The sequence below is a fragment of the Podarcis erhardii genome (genome assembly GCF_964252035.2).
Source record: "Podarcis erhardii genome assembly, chromosome: 18".
Taxonomy (NCBI): Eukaryota; Metazoa; Chordata; class Lepidosauria; order Squamata; family Lacertidae; genus Podarcis; species Podarcis erhardii.
In genome coordinates, this window is record NC_138516.1 from 9,334,626 (window position 1) to 9,357,816 (window position 23,191).

General features: G+C 53.6%; 1 protein-coding gene and 1 long non-coding RNA gene across 2 annotated transcripts in view; one reads left to right on the plus strand and one right to left on the minus strand.

Moving 5' to 3' along the window:
* The first annotated feature begins 238 nt into the window (after window positions 1-238).
* RNF126 (ring finger protein 126) lies at window positions 239-20,673 on the plus strand. Its single transcript, XM_081846385.1, has 9 exons — window positions 239-373; window positions 9,430-9,488; window positions 9,900-9,963; window positions 10,969-11,213; window positions 12,081-12,149; window positions 12,277-12,346; window positions 15,658-15,751; window positions 17,148-17,263; window positions 19,589-20,673. The coding sequence occupies exons 1-9, from the start codon at window positions 299-301 to the stop codon at window positions 19,745-19,747; spliced, it is 951 nt and encodes a 316-aa protein (XP_081702511.1). The 5' UTR covers window positions 239-298; the 3' UTR covers window positions 19,748-20,673.
* The window catches only part of LOC309333100, a 136,407-nt gene continuing 133,682 nt past the window's right edge, over window positions 20,467-23,191 (minus strand). Inside the window, exon 2 of the long non-coding RNA XR_014152379.1 lies at window positions 20,467-21,462. This is a non-coding gene — a long non-coding RNA (uncharacterized lncRNA). The remainder of the gene's footprint in view (window positions 21,463-23,191) is intronic.

The window sequence follows — 23,191 nt, forward strand, 5'->3', positions numbered from 1 at the left end:
CCGGGAAGTTCCGGACGCGCAGGCCCATCTGCGCATGACTATGGGCAACCCTCGCTTCGAGAGGAGTCCATCCATTCCCCTCACACACACACACAGGAAATCCCGCCTCCGAGACCGGAAGCGGCCCGCTCTAGAACAACGCGCTGAGCGTTGACGGAGGAGGAATTGCTTCGCGCGCTTTGCCGCTCGATGCTTTCTGGCCCCTGCCGGCCGCCGTCGTCGTCCTGGCCCCGACGCGGTGACGTCGCCCACGCGTCGTGGGCGGGGCTTGGCCTCCCGTCAGGGAGGAGGGGACAAGATGGCGGAGGCTTCGCCGCAGCCGGGACGCTACTTCTGCCACTGCTGCTCGGCCGAGATCGCCCCGCGCTTGCCGGTGAGTCCCGGGGGGCCCTTGGCGGGCCGGGCCCCTTCCGCTCCCGGGCCGGAGGAGCCGCCAACCCCGCAACGCCCGGCGGGAGGGGGGAGGCCGGTAGACTGCGCTGCCGGGGGGAGGCTCCACTACGCGAGGAGGGCGCCTGGGCCTGCTGGGGGGGGGAGGCGGGGGGGTTCTCCCCAGGCCCCCCCCCCAGTTAAGAGGAGGGGAGGGGTAGACTGCTCTTTGCCCTGGAGGCTCCACTCCTCCCCTTATATAAGTCTTTGGGGGGCATGTTTGCAGTGGATGGGGGGAGGCGGGGGGGGTTCTCCCCAAGCCCCCCCCAATTAAGAAGAGGGGAGGGGTAGACTGCCCCTTCCCCTGGAGGCTCCACTCCTCCCCTTATATAAGTCTTTGGGGGGCATGTTTGCAGTGGAGGGGGGGAGGCGGGGGGGGTTCTCCCCAAGCCCCCCCCAATTAAGAAGAGGGGAGGGGTAGACTGCCCCTTCCCCTGGAGGCTCCACTCCTCCCCTTATATAAGTCTTTGGGGGGCATGTTTGCAGTGGAGGGGGGGGAGGCGGGGGGGGGTTCTCCCCAAGCCCCCCCCCAATTAAGAAGAGGGGAGGGGTAGACTGCCCCTTCCCCTGGAGGCTCCACTCCTCCCCTTATATAGGTCTTTGGGGGGCATGTTTGCAGTGGAGGGGGGGGAGGCGGGGGGGGTTCTCCCCAAGCCCCCCCCCCCCAATTAAGAAGAGGGGAGGGGTAGACTGCCCCTTCCCCTGGAGGCTCCACTCCTCCCCTTATATAAGTCTTTGGGGGGCATGTTTGCAGTGGAGGGGGGGGAGGCGGGGGGGGGTTCTCCCCAAGCCCCCCCCCAATTAAGAAGAGGGGAGGGGTAGACTGCCCCTTCCCCTGGAGGCTCCACTCCTCCCCTTATATAAGTCTTTGGGGGGCATGTTTGCAGTGGAGGGGGGGGAGGCGGGGGGGGGTTCTCCCCAAGCCCCCCCCCAATTAAGAAGAGGGGAGGGGTAGACTGCCCCTTCCCCTGGAGGCTCCACTCCTCCCCTTATATAGGTCTTTGGGGGGCATGTTTGCAGTGGAGGGGGGGGAGGCGGGGGGGGTTCTCCCCAAGCCCCCCCCCCCAATTAAGAAGAGGGGAGGGGTAGACTGCCCCTTCCCCTGGAGGCTCCACTCCTCCCCTTATATAAGTCTTTGGGGGGCATGTTTGCAGTGGGGGGGGAGGCGGGGGGGGTTCTCCCCAAGCCCCCCCCAATTAAGAAGAGGGGAGGGGTAGACTGCCCCTTCCCCTGGAGGCTCCACTCCTCCCCTTATATAGGTCTTTGGGGGGCATGTTTGCAGTGGAGGGGGGGGAGGCGGGGGGGGTTCTCCCCAAGCCCCCCCCCCAATTAAGAAGAGGGGAGGGGTAGACTGCCCCTTCCCCTGGAGGCTCCACTCCTCCCCTTATATAGGTCTTTGGGGGGCATGTTTGCAGTGGAGGGGGGGGAGGCGGGGGGGTTTCTCCCCAAGCCCCCCCCCAATTAAGAAGAGGGGAGGGGTAGACTGCCCCTTCCCCTGGAGGCTCCACTCCTCCCCTTATATAAGTCTTTGGGGGGCATGTTTGCAGTGGGGGGGAGGCGGGGGGGGTTCTCCCCAAGCCCCCCCCAATTAAGAAGAGGGGAGGGGTAGACTGCCCCTTCCCCTGGAGGCTCCACTCCTCCCCTTATATAAGTCTTTGGGGGGCATGTTTGCAGTGGAGGGGGGGGAGGCGGGGGGGGTTCTCCCCAAGCCCCCCCCCAATTAAGAAGAGGGGAGGGGTAGACTGCCCCTTCCCCTGGAGGCTCCACTCCTCCCCTTATATAGGTCTTTGGGGGGCATGTTTGCAGTGGAGGGGGGGGAGGCGGGGGGGGGGTTCTCCCCAAGCCCCCCCCCAATTAAGAAGAGGGGAGGGGCAGACTGCCCCTTCCCCTGGAGGCTCCACTCCTCCCCTTATATAGGTCTTTGGGGGGCATGTTTGCAGTGGAGGGGGGGGAGGCGGGGGGGGTTCTCCCCAAGCCCCCCCCCAATTAAGAAGAGGGGAGGGGTAGACTGCCCCTTCCCCTGGAGGCTCCACTCCTCCCCTTATATAGGTCTTTGGGGGGCATGTTTGCAGTGGGGGGGAGGCGGGGGGGGTTCTCCCCAAGCCCCCCCCCAATTAAGAAGAGGGGAGGGGTAGACTGCCCCTTCCCCTGGAAGCTCCACTCCTCCCCTTATATAAGTCTTTGGGGGGCATGTTTGCAGTGGAGGGGGGGGAGGCGGGGGGGGGGTTCTCCCCCCGCCCCCCCCAATTAAGAAGAGGGGAGGGGTAGACTGCTCTTTGCCCTGGAGGCTCCACTGCGGGGCGTTGCTTCGTCCCATTTATAGAAGTCTACCCCTCCCCTCTTCTTAATTGGGGGGGGGCTTGGGGAGAAACCCCCCCCGCCTCCCCCCCCACTGCAAACATGCCCCCCAAAGACTTATATAAGGGGAGGAGTGGAGCCTCCAGGGGAAGGGGCAGTCTACCCCTCCCCTCTTCTTAATGGGGGGGGGCTTGGGGAGAACCCCCCCGCCTCCCCCCCCACTGCAAACATGCCCCCCAAAGACTTATATAAGGGGAGGAGTGGAGCCTCCAGGGGAAGGGGCAGTCTACCCCTCCCCTCTTCTTAATTGGGGGGCATTGAGGAGAAAACCCCCCCGCCTCCCCCCCAAAGGACTTATATAAATGGGACGAAGCAACGCCCAGCAGCGGAGCCCCCTCCCTTCTTCTTAATGGGGGGGGGCTTGGGGAGAAATATAAGTCCTTTGGGGGGGTTCTCCCCAAGCCCCCCCCATTAAGAAGAGGGGAGGGATAGACTTATATAAATGGGACGAAGCAACGCCCAGCAGCGGAGCCTCCAGGTGGGAGAGCAGTCTACCCCTCCCCTCTTTACAAGGCTTTATTGTGGGGGGGGCTTGGGGTTTCTTCTTAATGGGGGGGCTTGGGGAGGAAACCCCCCAAAGGACTTCTATAAATGGGACGAAGCAACGCCCCGCAGCGGAGCCTCCAGGTGGGAGAGCAGTCTACCCCTCCCCTCTTCTTAATGGGGGGGGGCTTGGGGAGAAATATAAGTCCTTTGGGGGGGTTCTCCCCAAGCCCCCCCCATTAAGAAGAGGGGAGGGATAGACTGCTCTCCCACCTGGAGGCTCCGCTGCGGGGCGTTGCTTCGTCCCATTTATATAAGTCCTTGGGGGGGGGAGGCGGAGGGGGGCTTTTTCTCCCCAAGCCCCCCCCAATTAAGAAGAAACCCCAAGCCCCCCCCCACAATAAAGCCTTGTAAAGAGGGGAGGGGTAGACTGCCCCTTCCCCTGGAGGCTCCACTGCTGGGCGTTGCTTCCTTCTCTCCTTATCTAAGTCCTTTTCTGGGGGGGGGTGTTCTCCCCCAAGCCCCCCCCAATAAAACCTTGTGAAGAGGAGGGGAGGGATAGACTGCTCTCCCACCTGGAGGCTCCACTGCGGGGCGTTGCTTCGTCCCATTTATATAAGTCCTTTGGGGGGGGCATGTTTGCAGTGGAGGGTTTTCCCCATCCAGGTAGGTAGGTGCCTTGTCATTTTTGTTATTGGGGGGAGGATAGTGTGGGCTCCCCTCCTTTCCCCCCCTCTTCCAGGTGCCATTACAAGGCTGGTTCTCTGGGGGGGGTGTTATTTGGGGGGACATGTTTGCAGTGGAGGCTTTTGCCCATCAAGGTAAACATGGGTTGGGTGGGGAGGTGTTGCCCCCCTCTTCTCTCCCTCTTTTTTTTGGGGGGGGGTAGACTGCTCTCCCACCTGGAGGCTCCACTACGGGAGAAGGGCGCCCGGGCCTTCTTGGGGGGGGAGGGGGATGAGAGGGGGGGTTTCTCCTCCGAGGCCCCCCCTAATTAAGAGGAGGGGCCTGCGCTTTGCCCTGGAGGCTCCATTGCTGGGCGTTGCTTCCTTCTCCCCTTATATAAGTCCTTTTGGGGGGGTGTTTTTGGGGGGGCATGTTTGCAGCGGAGGCTTTTGCCCGTCAAGGTAAAGATGGGTTGAGTGGGGAGGTGTTGCCCTCCCCCCTTGTCTCCTCTTTTTTTGGGGGGGGGTAGACTGCTCTTTGCCCTGGAGGCTCCACGGCTGGATGTTGCTTCCTCCCATTTATATAAGTCCTTTCTTGCAGGGGGTGTTTTGGGCCTATTTGCAACTGAGGGTTTTGTCCCCTTGCTTTGGTAAACGGGGGGGGGGGGGCGCTCCTCTAAAAGTGGTGGAGTTGTGTCCGTCGTTGGGGGCGCCCATCCGAGTTGCTAGCCAAGGGGGGGGTCTCCCTCCCGTCTCCTCCAAACGCAAGCCTTGCCGCTGTATGTGGGTTGGCTGGGTTGGGGGTGTTGAACCCCCACCTCTCTTCTCCCCTCTCCCCCCCCCCCCAGTTTGTCAAGCGAGGGTAGACTTCTCTTTCCCAAGGAGGTTCCACTTAATAAGGGCATTGATTATACACCAGTCCTGTTTGGCCTACTGTTTTTAAGTTGTATTTCAATCAATTGCTTTATATCTGGTGTTAGCCGCCCTGAGCCCAGTCTTGGCTGGGGAGGGCGGGGTATAAATACAATTTATTATTATTTATTGTTACGAGCAACGCCTGAAAGGAACAGCTTCCCCTCGTCGCCTGCCAGCAGCCAGGGATAGACTATGCTGGAACACAGAGGTTCCATTCTGCATTTACAGATGGAATCAACTCAGTCAGCATGACTTCGGTCTTTCTCAAGGCCTGCTTTCTCTTTCGCTATCTCTTTCTCGGCCTTGCCCGCCCATGTGGCTTTCCTCAACTGCTGGCTGAATCGGAGAATCGTGGACGTTTTATTATTTTCTCCCTCCCCCCAAAAACCCCTGGCAGTTGTGCATGGAGCTGGGTCCGTGCCGAAATATATTTATTTTCACAGAATTAGAACGGGAGCTCTGGAAAGGTTCCAGCCAGTTGTCCTGTCCCAAGCCCCTTGGAGCACGTTTTATTTATTTTGAAAAAAGTGCAGGCGGTTTGATCGAACGGTACCCAAAGTGACCAATGTCGAACCTGGGGAACTCCTCGCCTATGAGGAAAGGCTTTTTGGGTGGGGGCTGAGTTCAGGGAAAATGCGACTGAGAGTGTGCAAAACAATGCGCTGTAGAGAAAAGTACCGTATTTTTCGCTCTATAAGACGCACCAGACCACAAGACGCACCTCGTTTTTGGAGGAGGAAAACAAGAAAAAAAAAATATTCTGAATCCCAGAAGCCAGAACAGCAAGAGGGATCGCTGCGCAGTGAAAGCAGCAATCCCTCTTGCTGTCCTGGCTTCTGGGATAGCTGCACAGCCTGCATTTGCTCCATAAGACGAAAACACATTTCCCATTTTTAGGAGGGAAAAAGTGAGTATAAATACAGTATACCGTATATTTTACCCGCCTTCCTCATAACGCTGGAATTCATGTAAGTCCACGGAAGCTGAATGTCAGGAGATTTTTGGGACGGCTAAAAGGGAAGTTCTCCTCCAGGCATCAGTGAGTTGAACTCCTCGAGAAGTGCGGAGGGTGGCAACACAAAAACGGGGCCTTCTCTGCAGTGCCTCCCTGTTTGTGGGAACGCTCTCCCCAGGGAAGTTTACCTGGTGCCTTCATTATACACCTTTAGGCGCCAGGCAAAAATGTTCCTTTTTAACCAGGCTTTTGGTTGAACTGATTTACATCCTATGCCCTTTTAAAATGTGGGTTTTTTTGCAGGAGTGGGGCTGTTGGGTTGTTGCTTTTACTTTTATTGTGTGTTTTGTGGTTTTTATACCTTGATTTTATTCAGTGAACCGCCCTGAGACCCCTGTGTATAGGGCGGTAAAGGTAAAGAGACCCCTAACCATTAGGTCCAGCCGTGGCCGACTCTGGGGTTGCGGCGCTCATCTCGCTTTACTGGCCGAGGGAGCCGGCGTACAGCTTCCGGGTCATGTGGCCAGCAGGACTAAGCCGCTTCTGGCGAACCAGAGCAGCGCACGGAAACACCGTTTACCTTCCCGCCGGAGCGGTACCTACTTATCTACTTGCACTTTGAGGTGCTTTAGAACTGCTAGGTTGGCAGGAGCAGGGACCGAGCAGCGGGAGCTCACACTGTGACGGGGATTCAAATCGCCGACCTGATCGGCAAGTCCTAAGCTCTGTGGTTTAACCCACAGCGCCACCCGCCTCCTGTATAGGGCGGTATATAATAACAAAAACCTATGGAACTCACTGCCACAGGACCGATCCATGGAGGAGGAGGAGGCTGGCAATGGGTACCAGCGATGATGGCTGTGTTCTCCTTCTGAATACCACTTGTGGGGTGTTTTGCAATTTTGCTCAGGCCCTGCTCAGGGGGCTTCCCATTGGGGACACCTGGCTGGCCCCTGCGGGGACAGGACGCTGGGCCCGATCCAGCTCACAGGCCTTTCCCGAGTTTCACGCGTCCAGGATGATGGGAAACTTAGTCCTCAACTAGAGCTGCCGTGTTTGCAAAAAAAGTGAAAATCCGGACGCAAAAACGGCCGAGCTTTCTTTTGGTGCCGAAGCTGTTGAGCTCGTTTTGCAAAATCTCGAAGCTTATTGAGCTGGGCATTTCCTGGGTGTTTTGACTGGTTTTCTAAAATTCCACCCGGACGCTTTTTCTGCTGAACGGATCCCAAATACGTCCAGGGATTTCTGGACGTGTGGCAGCCGGCGTCAGAAATTTGACTGGCGTGTTTTGCGTCCGGCGCTGGTCCACTTGTGGCCGTGTGAAGATCTCTGGGCGCCAGGTTTTTGTGACGGACATTTCCCTCTGACCGACCCCCCTCCAGATTTCTTAAGCCATTAAGCAGAAGAGCTTCTTTAAAATAATAATAATAATCTGTCATCGTTCTCTCCCTTGCAGCACTCAATTACGTGCTGGAGATAATAGTCTTGTTTAGATTTTGTTTTCCATAAAGGGCATAATTTAACTGTGCTGAGAGTACATGTTTCGCCGGCTGTTTCGCCTTAGTCTGGTTGGGCAATGAGGGATTGTCTGGAAGGTGTGGGAAAAGCAATTGAGTTGCAGGAGGGAGAACAGGCCTGTTAGCATAAAGCCCCCTTCCTCTCCCCGGGGCTTAGGCTGTGTATAAGTAGCTGCTCGCCTTTGGGTGAGTACAGAACGCTTGCAGGCGACTAGCCAAGGTAGATCTGTGCACCCCGGCACCGCATATGTTTAATACAGCCCTGTACACAGTCAAAGGAGGGACTCGGGTGGCGCTGTGGGTTAAACCACAGAGCCAAGGACTTGCCAATACGAAGGTTGACGGTTCGAATCCCCGCAATGACGGGGTGAGCTCCCGTTGCTTGGTCCCTGCTCCTGCCAACCTAGCAGTTCAAATGCACGTCAAAGTGCAAGTAGATAAATAGGTACCACTCCGGCGGGAAGGTAAACGGTCTTTCCGTGCGCTGCTCTGGTTCGCCAGAAGCGGCTTAGTCCTGCTGGTCACATGACCCGGAAGCTGTATGCCGGCTCCCGCGGCCAGTAAAGCGAGATGAGCGCCGCAATCCCGGAGTCGGCCACGGCTGGACCTAATGGACAGGGGTACCTCTATCTTTACCTTTATAAAGCGAAATACAAAACTCTTGGGCTTGCCGATCGGAAGGTCAGCGGTTCGAATCCCCCCAATGGGGTGAGCTCCCATTGCTCGTGCAAGTAGATAAATAGGTATCACTCCGGCGTGAAGGTAAACGGCGTTTCCGTGCGCTGCTCTGGTTCAGAAGCGGATTAGTCCTGCTGGCCACATGACCCGGAAGCTGTACACCGGCTCCCTCGGCCAGTAAAGCGAGATGAGCGCCGCAACCCCAGAGTCGGCCACGACTGGACCTAATGGTCAGGGGTCCCTTTACCTTATACAGTCAAACCTCGGCTGTCGAACGTAATCCTATTCGGCTTCCGAAACATTCGACAACCGAGGCATGGCTTCTGGTTTTTCACAGGGGCTTCCTGCACTCAGCAGAAGCAGAAAAAGTACAGCACAAAATGAAAGCGAAAATAACAGAGAGCCCCAGGCAGACCTAGCCTGCCTCCGGAGCAAACGGCTTTGAAGAATAAAGATATTGGGAAAACAACTTCTGCCTTCGAGTAGACCTGAGAACCTTTTAAACACAAGGATGTAGCAGAATGGCTGCTTGCGTACTTTGTCAAACTTCATTCCCAGACCAAAAGGTTGGGAGATAAATGCCATAAAGGAACTATTCTTCTTACCTGCTAAATAGAGACATCGGGTGGCAACTTGGCACCCGAACATCTTCCATGTGGTCACAGTTGGACCTGAGCCAGTATATTAGGGGGTGACTGGGCTGCGGAGTGGGCCTCAGGCGGTTCTTTGGGGAATGAGGAGGCCTTGCGCGAAATGCCGACGATTCGCCGTATATAGCCTAGTTTGAAATTCCGAAGTCGACACCGCCATGTCGATTTTGAACCGGTTTCGGGACGATTCGCCGATACATCGCCCAGCCCTCCACCCCCATCGTCCAGCCCGGACACAGGGGTCCAGCTCCGAAGGCCTTCTGGCAGTTCCCTTCCTGCAAGAAGCGAAGTTACAGGGAACCAGGCGGACGGCCTTCTCGGTGGTGGCACCCTCCGTTCAGATGTCGAGGAAATAAACAACTACCTGACTTTTAGAAGATATCTGAAGGCAGCCCTGTTTAGGGAAGCTTTTAATGTTTGGAGTTTTATTGAATTTTTAATATTTTGTTGGAAGCCGCCCAGAGTAGCTGGGGAAACCCAGCCAGATGGGCAGGGTATAAATAATAAATTATTATTATTAGTAGTAGTAGTAGTAGTAGTAGTAGTAGTAGTATTAGTATTACTGCTGTAAGCATTTGCAAGGAAGCTCCTTGGAAAAGGAAGAAGGTGCTCACCCCTTTAAAGGGACAAGCCTTGGTCACGGCAAACATCAGTTCTTAAATGCGGGTTACATCTTGCAAGTGCCCCATCTTTCTCTGGGTGCAAGAGAGTCCCAATTGCGTGCATTTATTGTTGTTGTTGTTTCACAAACTAATTTGCACTGTTTTTCCCCCCTGCAGGACTACATCTGCCCGCGGTGCGAATCTGGCTTTATCGAAGAGTTGCCGGAAGAACCTAGGTAAAACCCAACTCTCTGATTCGGGACAAAAATGGGATTTTGCAGTTTTGGGTCCGGGGCAGGGTCCCCTTTTCGGGCTTTGGGGGCCGCATTCTGGCAGCGGGCAGCAGTCAGACCCCCAGATGGCCACAGCTTGCGGGCGAAAGCCGGCCTGGAGGGACAAGGAAGAGGAACGACGAGTCCTTAATTAATTCCCCCACTGTTGTCAAGCATAGACCAATTGCGGATTGAAGGGCACAGGCTCTCTGCAAGTTTCTAGTCCACAGTAAGGAATCGGCAGCAGAGAGAGAGAGAGAACCAGACTTGTTCAGAGTTTCTCCTGCCTTAGATGTGTTTTTTTTAAGCAAGTGTCAACGCTGCTTTCTTGCATGCTTGCCTTCAGCTCGCTCTTCTATCTCGAAATCTTTTCAGGAACGTCGAAAATGGATCCAACTCTTCGGCGTCGACCAGCGAGCAGAGCAGGCACCCGTTCGAGGTGAGGCGCCGAGCGTGGCAGGTCGATTCTGCACCGTCGTGTTTTTGCCAGAATTTGGAAGCTGGGACGGAAAGGGTGGAGTTGGGCTGCTGGCGAAATCGCTGCTCGCCTTTGGACGAGTCGGGGGTTGTTTCCAGGCGACTAGCTTTGCCCGGCAGATATTACCTTTGGCTGGAAGTGGAGGCCTCTGTCTGATCTTTTTTGTGGACCGCCCTGAGACCTCCAGATATAGGGCTGTAAAGGTAAAGGGACCCCTGACCATTAGGTCCAGTCATGACCGACTCTGGGGTTGCGGCGCTCATCTCGCTTTACTGGCCGAGGGAGCCGGCGTACAGCTTCCGGGTCATGTGGCCAGCATGACTAAGCCGCTTCTGGCGAACCAGAGCAGCGCACGGAAACGCCGTTTATCTTCCCGCCGGAGTGGTACCTATTCATCTACTTGCACTTTGACGTGCTTTCGAACTGTTAGGTGGGCAGGAGCAGGGACCGAGCAACGGGAGCTCACCCCGTCGTCGCGGGGATTCGAACCGCTGATCTTCTGATCGGCAAGTCCTAGGCACTGGTTTAACCCACAGCGCCACCCGTGTCCCTTATAGGGCTGTATATACCGTATTTTTCGCTCTATAAGAAGCACCAGACCACCAGACGTACCTAGTTTTTGGAGGAGGAAAACAAGAAAAAAAATATTCTGAATCTCAGAAGCCAGAACAGCAAGGGGGATCGCTGCGCAGCGAAAGCAGCAATCCCTCTTGCTGTTCTGGCTTCTGGGATAGCTGCGCAGCCTGCATTTGTTCCATAAGACGCACACACATTTCCCCTTACTTTTTAGGAGGGAAAAAGTGAGTCTTATAGAGCAAAAAATACAGTAAATTCAATAAATGAATGAATGAGGGCAGCATACCTTTCTGGGGCGGGGCCAGAGGCAGGAGTAGGCGGGGCTAGAACCTCGCACCCGTACACAAGGCGTCTTCCCAACGCCCCTGACCCTCTCCCCTTCCGCTCCAGAACGCCGACCAGCACTTATTCACCCTGCCCCAGGGCTACGGGCAGTTCGCCTTTGGCATCATCGACGACACCTTTGAGTTCCCGGCCTTCGGGTCCAACGCTCAGCCCGAGGACAACCGGGACGCGGAGAACCGGCGCGAGAGGGAACACCAGTCCCGGCACAGATACGGCACCAGGCAGCCCCGGGCGCGCTTCACGGCGCGGAGGGCCACCGGCAGGCACGAGGGCGTCCCCACGCTGGAAGGGTGAGAGGACGCGACTCCGGCATAGCTGTCAAGCGTCCCTTATTTGGCGGGACAGTCCCTTATCCCAGCGCTGTGTCCCGCTGCTGTCCCTTATTGATGATGTCCCTTAAATTTCCCGGGTTTCAAAGGAAGAAGCTCCTCTCCCTCCCTCCCTGCCGGCCAGGGAGGAGGGAGGCTCCAACTGTGTTGGCTGGCTGCCCGGCCCGCCCCCCTCCGGCCTCCTCTCACCAGTCTCGGCCCCCGGGAGCCCCTTCCTGCTGGGACTGGCGGGAGCCTCGGGCCCTTCCACCACCATCCTCCTCGAGGCCACCGAACTGTGCGCCTCTGTCTGCCGCCGCTCCCACTAGGCCATACTGTAGCTGCACCGCCGAAGGACTCTGATGAGATGGGCAGCCTGGCGCGGCTGATGAATTGCTGAGGAGCCTTGAGAGGAGAGCGGGGGCAACCATAGAGAAAGCAGTTCAGAGAGAGGAGGGGGAGGAGGCGCGGGCAGATGTTCCAAGGGCTACAAGGGATGGACCGCAAGCGCTTCTCCCATAGATTTGTAGTGGTAGACTAGCATAGATGGTCTGATCTGTGGGTTTACTTCGGGCGCTATTCCCCCCCCTTCCTCCCGCCCCGCCTGATGGAACTGAGAGCTGCAGATGGAGCACAAGAGAAAAGATACAGAACTGCAGCAGCATCTTCGTTTTGCGCGAAAACCGCTGGAGGGCCGAGTCTGGGGGTGCCTGCTATAGAGGCACAATGGTCAGGATCGGTGCTGGATCGGAGTCCCAAAGCGTTGAGGAGCGGTGTTCACGAGTTTTCCTCTTTCTCCCGGCAGTTGGCTCATTTTTCCTTTTCTCCACCTCCCTCCTCTTTGTGCAGAATCATTCAGCAACTGGTCAACGGCATCATCGCCCCCACCACGATACCGAACCTTGGAGTGGGGCCTTGGTGAGTTCACGACGCCCCCACCCCGTCCTTTTCCCCAGAGGCCTTCTGGTCCCAGCTGCAATCTTAACCCTTCCTCTCTGCTTCTCCCCCCCCACCCCAAACCCCATTTATCGTTACGTTCCTGAAGGGGAGTCCTGCATTCGAATCCGATGGACTATGCCTGGGGAGCCAACGGCTTGGACGCCATTATTACCCAGGTAAAACCTCTCCACCCTTCCGGGGGGAACCTGCCTTTGTTCGTCGGTTTCGAAATCTGCGTCGCTTCCGTCTTTTGCGGAGAGGCTGCCCGCATTTCCAAAAATAAAATAAAAATTACTGAGGTCTCTCCTTCTCTCAGTCTCTGCAGCTCGGGAGACGTCGGTGGGTTACTAGACCCAGGGGCCGCCTCAGCCTCCTCTGACCCAACCGGTAGTGGAGCAGCTGTAAGCGATGGCCCAGCTGGAGGCAGCAAGGTCATCCCTGCATCTGGAGCCAGGGCAGGATCAGGCCCCTGACTCGGCCCAGCTGGTGTTTGTTGCAGGGGAACCTGTGCAGACTGGGACTCTTCAGGATGGTTCAGATGATGCCTGAGGCAAAGAATACGGTGCGGACTGAGTCCCTCTGGTTCTGAATCCGAGCCCCAGTCCATCACACTATCTACCATATTTTTTGCTCTATAAGACTCATTTTTCCCTCCTAAAAAGGGGAAATGTGTGTGCGTCTTATGGAACAAATGCAGGCTGCGCAGCTATCCCAGAAGCCAGAACAGCAAGAGGGACTGCTGGTTTCGCTGCGCAGAGATCCCTCTTGCTGTTCTGGCTTCTGAGATTCTGAATATTTTTTTTCTTGTTTTCCTCCTCCAAAAACTAGCTGCGTCTCGTGGTCTGGTGCGTCTTATAGAGCGAAAAATACAGTAGCTAGCCCACCAAAAAGCCCAGGTTAAATAAAGCCTTCATGTACAGAAGCATGCTGTCATTGAATCTCAGCTTCTCAGGTCTGAAAGTGGGGAAAGGTTGATAGCCATAGACCGCAATAATTCAAGGACCGCCTCTGTCCATATGAACCAACCCGGACCCCTAGATCAGATGGCTGGGAATTCGCCTGCTCTGAATGGGGTCACACTTCCCCTGGAGTAGCAGGTTCGTAGCTTGGGGGTTCTCCTGGATCCCTTGCTGTCGCTCGAGGCTCAGGTGGTCTCAGTGGCCCGGAGTGCCTTCCATCATCTTCGGCTGGTGGCCCAGCTACGCCCCTATAATAAATAATAATAATAATTTTTTATTTATATCCCGCCCTCCCCAGCCGAAGCCGGGCTCAGGGCGGCTAACAACAATAAAATAATACAACATTCTAAAATCATTTCATTATAAAACTAATTCAAATCAAATTGGTGGCAACCATTGGGCTAGAGTTCTGTGAAGATTGCCAAAGGAGGGAGTCAGGCTGCGCCCTGGCCAAAGGCCTGGTGGAACAGCTCTGTCTTGCAGGCCCTGCGGAAAGATGTCAAGTCCCACAGTGCCCTAGTCTCTTGTGGCAGAGCGTTCCACCAGATTGGAGCCACGGCCGAAAAGGCCCTAGCTCTGGTTGAGGCCAGCCTAACCTCTCTGTGGCCTGGGACCGCCAAGATGTTTTTGTTTGAAGATTGTAAGTTCCTCTGTGGGACATACCAGGAGAGCCGGTCCCGTAGGTATCTGGACAGGGATGGCCTAACTACTGTTGTCTGTGCTCTGATAACCTCAAGGTTAGATTACTGCAGTGTGTTCTACGTAGGGCTGCCTCTGGAGACGGTTCAGAAACTTCAGCCGGTGCAGACAGGTCGCTCACCGGATGGCAAGATGGTTTGAGCATATTGCACCAATCCTGGTCCGAATGCACTGGCTACTGTTCAGTTTCCAGGCCCAATTCAAAGTGCTGGTTTTGACCTATAAAGCCTTAAGCGGCTCAGGACCACAATACCTCAAGGACTGCCTCTTTCCATTTGAACCAACCCGGACCCTGAGATCATTTTCTGTAGCCCTCCTTTGTTTGCCGCCTCCTCGAGAGGTCCGGAGGGCGGGAACACCAGAACAGGGCCTTCTCTACAGTGGCTCCCCGTCTGTGGAACGCTCTCCCCAGGGAGTCTCACCCGGCGCCTTCATTAGACACCACTAGGTCTTCAGCTAATTGACACCCTATATCCTTTTAAATGTGTTTCTGGGAGTGGGAAATGATTGCTTTGTTTCTGTTCTGATTTTTATTACGTATTTTGTGGTTTTTTTTATATTGTAGGTTTGGTATTCCCTGTTTTGGGAAGCTTTTAATGTTTGGACTACTGTATTTTAATGTTTTGTTGGAAGGCGCCCAGAGTGGCTGGGGAAACCCAGCCAGGTGGGCGGAGTATAAATAAATTATTATAATTATTATTTATTAGAGATTAGAGTCTGAGGGTGTTTTTGGTTGTTGCGCCCGGTGGAACGCCCTCCAACCAGATGTCAAGGAGATAAACAACGATCTGAGATTTAGAAGACATCTGAAGGCAGCCCTGTTTAGGGAAGCTTTTAACGTTAGATGTTTTATCGTATTTTTAATATTCTGTCGGGAGCCACCCGGGGGGGGGGGGCAGCCAGATGGGCAGAGTACAAGTAATAAATTATTATTGTTATTATCTGGGATCCCCACCGCTTCGCAACAAGGCGAGGACTCGAAGCATCTCGGGGCTTTTGCCTCACTCTCTCCTCCGGACGCGGGTGGCGCTGTGGGTAAAATCTCAGCGCCTAGGGCTTGCCGATCGCATGGTTGGCGGTTCGAATCCCCGCGGCGGGGTGAGCTCCCGCCTTTCGGTCCCAGCTCCTGCCCACCTAGCAGTTCGAAAGCACCCCTAAGTGCAAGTAGATAAATAGGTACCGCTTTCTAGTGGGATGGTAAACGGCGTTTCTGTGTGCTGCGCTGGTGCTGGCTCGCCAGAGCAGCTTCGTCACGCTGGCCACGTGACCCGGAAGTGTCTCCGGACAGCGCTGGCCCCCGGCCTATTAAGTGAGATGGGCGCACAACCCTAGAGTCGGACATGACTGGCCCGTACGGGCAGGGGTACCTTTACCTTTACCTTTTTAAGACGCACCAGACCACAAGACACACCTAGTGTTTGGAGGAGGAAAACAAGGAAAAAAATATTCTGAATCTCAGAAGCCAGAACAGCAAGAGGGATCGCTGCGCAGTGAAAGCAGCGATCCCTCTTGCTGTTCTGGCTTCTGGGATAGCTGCGCAGCCTGCATTCGCTCCATAAGACGCACACACATTTCCCCTTACTTTTTAGGAGGGGAAAAGTGAGTCTTATAGAGCAAATAATACGGTATTTCCCATATATTCAATAAACGTTTTAAGGATGTTAAAATGAACGTTTCAAGTTGTAAAACAGAACATTTTCTGTTTTACAACTTGAAACATCCCTAAAATGTTTATTGAATATATGTGTAATAACTGTGTACACCTGAAAATGTTGGCAGCACTGAGGGGTACCTTTACCTTTACCTCCCGCATCCCTGTTCTCTTTCAGCTTCTGAATCAGTTCGAGAACACGGGGCCTCCTCCGGCGGACAAGGAGAAAATTCAAGCGCTCCCCACAATCCACATCACAGAGGAACACGTAGGTGAGTCTCTTTTTTCTTCCCCATTTCTTTTCTCCTCTCACTCCCCCCCCCCCAAATTATACCGTATTTTTCATTCCATAAGATGCACTTTTTCCCCCTCCTAAAAGGTAAGGGGAAATGTCTGTGCGTCTTAGGGAGCGAATGTGTGGTCAATCGCTGGCTCCCTTGCCCAGGCCCCCATTGCTGAATGTTCTGCAGACGGAGGCTGTTTGTCTCAGTGACATGTGACTGGCTGATTAGATTATCTGTCTGGGAAGAAGCTGCAGAACTGTGAGCTTAACCCCATAAAAACAGGATTTTTTCCCCTTTGCAATGTAAGCTCAACAACTTTGACCTGATCCTCAAAAAAGCTGTGAGCTGTGAGCTGATCCCCCCAAAACCGGGGCCTTCCCCCTTTCCTGCTCTGAAAACTAGGTGCGTCTTATGAAGCGAAAAATATGGTGACATCTCATGACATCGCTTGTTTTTATGCTTGATTTTGCTGATTTCTCTCTCTTGCCCTTTGAGATAGATAGATAGATAGATAGATAGATAGATAGATGATAGATTTGGCATTTGTAACGTCAGGCAGGGTCAACGTGGGGGCATCCTTCGGGGTGGGGTGGAAAGGGGCATAGCAGAGTTAGTTTCTGCACAAAAACAGACTCGCACCCCCCTTTCTAAAACCTCCGTCCAGACGAGCTGGTGGCACGGTCAGAGGCCAAGGACCAGGGGTTGAAACGTTGGTTGTGCAAAGAGCGCGATCAGTGCTGGATTTAAGGTAAAGGGACCCCTGACCATGAGGTCCAGTTGTGACCGACTCTGGGGTTGCAGCGCTCATCTCGCTTTACTGGCCGAGGGAGCCGGCATACAGCTTCCGGGTCATGTGGCCAGCAGGACTAAGCCGCTTCTGGTGAACCAGAGCAGCGCACGGAAACGCCGTTTCCCTTCCCGCCGGAGCGGTACCTATTTATCTACTTGCACTTTGAGGTGCTTTCAAACTGCTAGGTGGGCAGGAGCAGGGACCGAGCAACGGGAGATCACCCCGTCATTGCGGGGATTTGAACCGCCGACCTTCTGATCGGCAAGCCCTAGGCTCTGTGGTTTAACCCACAGCGCCACCCGTGTCCCTGTACCGTATATAACTCTAGTTAAATTCAAGTAAATTCATGGTGGGGGCCAGAGAGTGTTTCACTTGACTGTTGTGGAAGTTCTGGGGGAACGGGGCTGTATATATTTTCTAAGGATCCCCAAACTCCTGGCCCACGTGGAAGGAAAAGTGTGCCCACAACCGCACAAAACCTCGTTGCTTCTTGCCCCAGGTTTTCCCCCTCCCCTTTATTTATTTATTTGTTTGTTTATTTATTGCAACGCGGGCCAGTAAATCAAGCCAAGGTTCCTTGTTCTGCAATCGCAGGTTCCGGATTGGAGTGCCCCGTCTGTAAAGAAGATTATGAAGCTGGCGAAAGCGTGCGACAGCTGCCCTGTAATCACTTGTTCCACGATGGCTGCATAGTTCCCTGGCTGGAACAGGTGAGTCGCAAAGAGAGAGAATTTCAATACAGTGGTCCCTTGGTTCTCAAACTTAATCCGTTCCGGAAGTCCGTTCCAAAACCAAGGCGCCCTGCTTTCCCATAGAAAGTCATGCGAAACGGATGGACTTTCAAAAACAACCCCTAAAACAGCAATTTTACATGGGTTTTACTATCTAACGAGACCATTGGTCCATAAAACGAAAGCGAGAATCAATGCACTGTACAGTGGTACCTCGGGTTAAGTACTTAATTCGTTCCGGAGGTGCGTTCTTAACCTGAAACTGTTCTTAACCTGAAGCACCACTTTAGTTAATGGGGCCTCCTGCTGCTGCCGCGCTGCCGGAGCACGATTTCTCTTCTCATCCTGAAGCAAAGTTCTTAACCCGAGGTACTATTTCTGGGTTAGCGGAGTCTGTAATCTGAAGCGTATGTAACCTGAAGCATATGTAACCCGAGGTACCACTGTACTATAAAATAAATACCTGCACTTTACCTGCACTGATGATGGTCGTTGTTTGGGTTAGGGTGAGGGGCTTTTATCCCTTTCCGCAGTCTCACAACCAATCAATCAATCAATCCATCAGTAACTGGGTTCCGCACAGTCACAAAAGCAAACAAACCGAAAAAGCCTCAGAAACAAAAATGCAAAATAAACAGCAAAAACAAAAGCGCCAAACTTAATCAATTCCAGAAGTCCATTTGATTTCCCAAATGGTCGGAAATCAAGGCACAGATTCTGATTGGCGCTGGGGCCTCAGAAACAATAGCCGACAGCTGCGTCGGGAGCCAGTGTAGGTCTTTCAGGACCAGTGTTACCGTATTTTTTTGCTCTATAAGACTCACTTTTCCCCTCCTAAAAAGTAAGGGGAAATGTGTGTGCGTCCTATGGAGCGAATGCAGGCTGCGCAGCTATCCCAGAAGCCAGAACAGCAAGAGGGATTGCTGCTTTCACTGCACAGCGATCCCTCTTGTTGTTCTGGCTTCTGAGATTCAGAATATTTTGTTTCTTGTTTACCTCCTCCAAAAACTAGGTGTGTCTTGTGGTCTGGTGCGTCTTATAGAGCGAAAAATATGGTATATGGTCTCGGCAGCCGCTCCCAGTCACCAGTCTAGTTGCCGCATTCTGGATTAGCTGTAGTTTCCGGGTCACCTTCTGAGGTAGCCCCACGTAGAGCGCATTGCAGTAGTCCAAGCGGGAGATAACCAGAGCATTCACCACTCTGGCCATACAGTCCACGGGCAGGGAGGGTCTCATTCTGCGTCCCAGATGGAGCTGCCCAGGACGCAGAATTGACCTGCGCCTCCATGGACAGCTGTGAGTCCAAAATGACCCCCAGGCTGCGCACCTGGTCCTTCGGGGGCACAGTGACCCCATTCAGGACCAGGGAGTCCCCCACACCTGCCCGCCCCCTGTCCCCCCAAAACAGTACTTCTGTCTTGTCAGGATTCAACCTCAATCCATTAGCCGCCATCCATCCTCCAACCGCAAAACCACAAACCTGTTGGGAGTTTTTCCAGAGTGCCAACGGACATTTAGAGAGAGGTGATATGACTGATCTTTTGGAAAGCTCTTGACGGCCTCGGTCCTGTATCCCTGAAGGAGCGTCTCCACCCCCATCGTCCAGGCCGGACACTGAATTCCAGCTCTGAGGGCCTTCTGGCAGTTCCCTCATTGTGAGAAGTGAGGTTACAGGGAACCAGACAGAGGGCCTTCTCGGTGGTGGCGCCCGCCCTGTGGAACACCCTCCCATCAGATGTCACGGAAATAAGCAGCTATCTTATTTTTAAAAGACATCTGAAGGCAGCCCTGTTTAGGGAAGTTTTTAATATTTGATGCTGTATTGTTTTTTATCACTCGATTGGAAGCCGTCCAGAGTGGCTGGGGAAACTCAGCCAGATGGGTGGGGTAAAAAAAAGACCTCTGACCATTAGGTCCAGTCGTGACCGACTCTGGGGTTGCGGCACTCATCTTGCTTTACTGGCCGAGGGAGCCGACGTACAGCTTCCGGGTCATGTGGCCAGCAGGACTAAGCCGCTTCTGGCGAACCAGAGCAGCACACGGAAACGCTGTTTACCTTCCCGCTGGAGCGGTACCTATCTATCTACTTGCACTTTGATGCGCTTTTGAACTGCTAGGTTGGCAGGAGCAGGGACCGAGCAACGGGAGCTCACCCCGTGGCGGGGATTCGAACCGCCGACCTTCTGATCGGCAAGTCCTAGGCTCTGTGGTTTAACCCTTTGGGAAGGGTATAAATAATAAATTATTATTATTAAAGTCAAGTGCCAGTGTCAGAAATTTCTCCCTTTTCGCGTTTCGTTCCAGCACGACACCTGCCCCGTCTGCCGGAAGAGCCTCAGCGGTCAGAACACAGCCACCAACCCCCCGGGACTCTCGGCGATGAACTTCGCCTCTTCGTCTTCCTCCTCCTCCTCCTCCTCCTCTAGCTCGCCGAGTAACGAGAACGCGGCGAACAACTCGTGAGAGCGGAACGGCAGGGCGGGAGGTTTGGGGGGGCAGGTCGAAAAACAAAACACACCTTTTCGAACGCAAGCAAAAAACGAAACAAAAACGTTGCTGCTCTCGCGCCCCTTTTGTCGCCTCGCCCCCTTCCTCCCCACCTGGCGAAACGGGGGGACGGGCGGGTTTCTGTGGAGGGGTGGGGATGGGAGAGGAAACCCCCCTAGTCCTGGAACAGAGCAAAGGGGGCGGGGTGTGGGGCAAGGGAACCCCCCCACCGACACATTTCCCCCGTGAACAGCGATGACACCGATGTCCTCTTCTTCGCACACAACACACAAACTCACCCTTGTCTCTTCGCCCCCGCAAGGGTGTTTCGGGCGCTCTCGCGTTTTGTTTTCTCCAGGGTGGGTGCGGGGGTACGAGGGAAGCCCACCCTTTTTAGAAAAACGCGGACTCTTTGAGGAAAAACCCAGCAAAGGAACGTGGAAGCACTGAAGTGAGACTTTTTGGGGTTTTCTCTCTCTTTTTTTTTTTTTTTGAGCGGAAATCGTTTCTGTTAGTAGCTTGGTTGTTTTTTTTAAAAGCATTTCGACCATCTTTTTTGGGGGGGGGTCTCTTTTCAGTTCCTTAAGCCTTTTGACGTTCCCTCTTCCCTCCCGTCCCAACCTAATGGATTTTTCTACTTCCTAGCTGGGAGAAGGAAAACCAGCCAAGGAAGGGAATTTTTTTTGGGGGGGGGACAGGCTCGTTAGTTTCCTCTCCTGTTTTAACATCACCCTTTCCCTCCCCCCCTTTTTTTTCTTTTTTGGGCAGTCCGGCGTTGAGAAAGGGGTTTTTATAATGTTAAATTATTACTGCTGTTGAAATAAACGGACATTTCAGCTCGGATCCTGTACACGCATGTTTGGGTTCGTCCTGCATCTTCGAGTTATAAACGCCTGATTTGACACAGTGGCCTAATTTTATCGCCTCCTTGGGAGAAACCCTCAGTCGGTGGAGGGTGAGAGTCTGAATTTCAGGGCCGTGGGTCCGAGCCCCACGTTGGCGAAAGATTCCTGCGTTGCATGGCATTTATAGTCCCTTCCAACACTATGATCTAGGAACTTGTCCTGGAATGGAAAATCAGGCCTCAGATCTACGTCGGGGGTGGCCAACTTGACATCTTCTTGTCATCCATGTTGGCTAGCAACAATAGGAGTTGAAAGTCCTTTTACATCTGCAGGGATGTCCCGGTTCTTAGAAGAAGCAATTCTTCTCTTCCGGAGGGAATGTCTCTGGTTCTCTTAGGTTTTCTGTTTAAATTGCTCCTTCACAGGGACTAGAAGCTTGAACATCTTCGGTTAGGGCTGCGAGAGATTCACGGTCCGTGTAGAAAATACTTTATTTAAAAAATAATAATAATCGGTGCTTTCACCCCCAAAATACGTTTAGGGGTGGTCTCATTTTAACTCAAGAAAATCACCATTTTGTAGTTCAGATCAGCCCTTCACGGGGACTAGAAACTTGATCTGCTGGATCAGAGGTCAGTGGCCCATGTGGTCCAGCCTTTTGCCCTCGCAGTGGCCAAATTCCCCCATAGATAGAGCCTAGGAATCCAAATAGACTGTCTCTGGGGGTTCCCCAAGCTCAGGAGTCTTGGCGTATTGGCCCAAACCTGTGACGTCACCAACCATCTGTTTCCCCGCCAAATGTAATTTTTTAATTTGCTGTGTACCTTGTAGACAATGCAGCGGTACCTTGGTTCTCAAACTTAATCCGTTCCAAAACCAAAGCATTCCAAAACCAAGGCGTGCCTCCCGATAGAAAGTAACGCAGAACGGATCAATCCGTTCCAGGCTTTTAAAACAACCCCTAAAACAGCAGTTTAACATGAATATTACTATCTCACAAGACCATCGATCCATAAAATGAAAGCAATAATCAATGTGCTGTTCTACAAAATAAATAAGACAGTACAGTGGTATCTCGGTTTAAGAACAGTCCGGTTTAAGAACAATTTGGTTTGCAAACTCCGCAAAACCGGAAATAGTGTCCCGGTTTGAGAACTTTACCTCGGTCTACGAACGGAAGACGAACGGTGGAAGGGCACCAGCGGCGGGAGGCCTCATTAGGGAAAGCGCGCCTTGGTTTAAGAACGGTTTTGGTTTAAGAACAGACTTCCGAAACGGATTCAGTTCGTAAACCGAGGTACCACTGTATTGTAGATAAAAAAAATTAAAACATTTTTTATCTTACCTGCAGTGATGATAGTCATTGTTTGAATGGTTTTTTTTTTATCCATGTCCGCAGTCACACAATCAATCAATCAGTAGCTGAACTGGGTTCCACACAGCCACAAAAACAAATTAACTGAAAAAGCCTCAAAAAGGAAAGCGCAAAATAAATAGCAAAAACTCGCCAAACTGGCATGGGACGTGGGAGGCGCTGTGGGTTGAACCACAGAGCCTAGGACTTGCCGAACGGATGGTCAGCCGTTTGAATCCCCACGATGACGGGGTGAGCTCCCGTTGCTCAGTCCCTGATCCTGCCAACCTAGCAGTTCGAAAGCACATCAAAGTGCAAGTAGATAAATAGGTCCCGCTCTGGAGGGAAGTAAACGGCATTTTCGTGCGCTGCTCTGGTTCGCCAGAAGCGGCTTAGTCCTGCTGGCCACATGACCCGGAAGCTGTACGCCGGCTCCCTCGGCCAATAAAGCGAGATGAGCGCCGCAACCCCAGAGTCGGTCACGACTGGACCTAACAGTCGGGTCCCTTTACCTTTTCCTATATAGTTGCATACAGGGTTGCTTGAGCTGATATTCTGTATTTCTCTGTATTCCTTTGTGTTGTGTTTTGCTTATTTGGTTGGGGAGTCTAGTGACAGGAGAGATTGTCTCTCCCAAACTGACGCATTCACCCATTTCTTGCAAGCGACAGTCTCTCTCGTGGCACTGATATTGGGGGGGGGATATCTGTGAGCCCCTCCACAGGTTCCTAAACTCTCAGCTGTCCCATCAACCCTATGGTAGGGTTGTGTCAAAATCGGGACACAAAAGCTTTTGTGGGGGAGGGAATCCCCAAAAAAGTTAGAGCTTTTTGGGGAGAATTCGCCCCCCCCCCAATGCAAAAATTGATACCCAAACACACGCTTCCTGGTTCTGTTAGCAGAAACCCCAGACGCTGTGCCGATTATTCCAAATTCCGCCCCCCGGGTCCTATTATTGCTGTTTGAATCCTGAGAAATTCCGGACGTATGGCAGCCCTCCCCTGTGGGAGATAGAGCCAGGTTTTTTCCCTCCTGCTCCGGAGGGGAAGACCCGAACCAACAGAAACCGATATGTCACGATGTCTGAAATAAGGGCAGAGCTATGTAAAGGAAGGGACACAGGTGGCGCTGTGGGTTAAACCACAGAGCCTAGGACTTGCCGATCAGAAGGTCGGCGGTTTGAATCCCCGCAATGACGGGGTGAGCTCCCGTTGCTCGGTC

What these genes read in the sequence shown, in the direction of transcription:
- RNF126 (XM_081846385.1), top strand. Translation starts at nt 299, where the DNA reads ATGGCGGAGGCTTCGCCGCAGCCGGGACGCTACTTCTGCCACTGCTGC. An exon ending in AGAGCAGGCACCCGTTCGAG is followed by an intron (nt 9,964 to 10,968) that starts GTGAGGCGCCGA and finishes CTTCCGCTCCAG; the next exon opens with AACGCCGACCAGCACTTATT. An exon ending in GGCGTCCCCACGCTGGAAGG is followed by an intron (nt 11,214 to 12,080) that starts GTGAGAGGACGC and finishes CTCTTTGTGCAG; the next exon opens with AATCATTCAGCAACTGGTCA.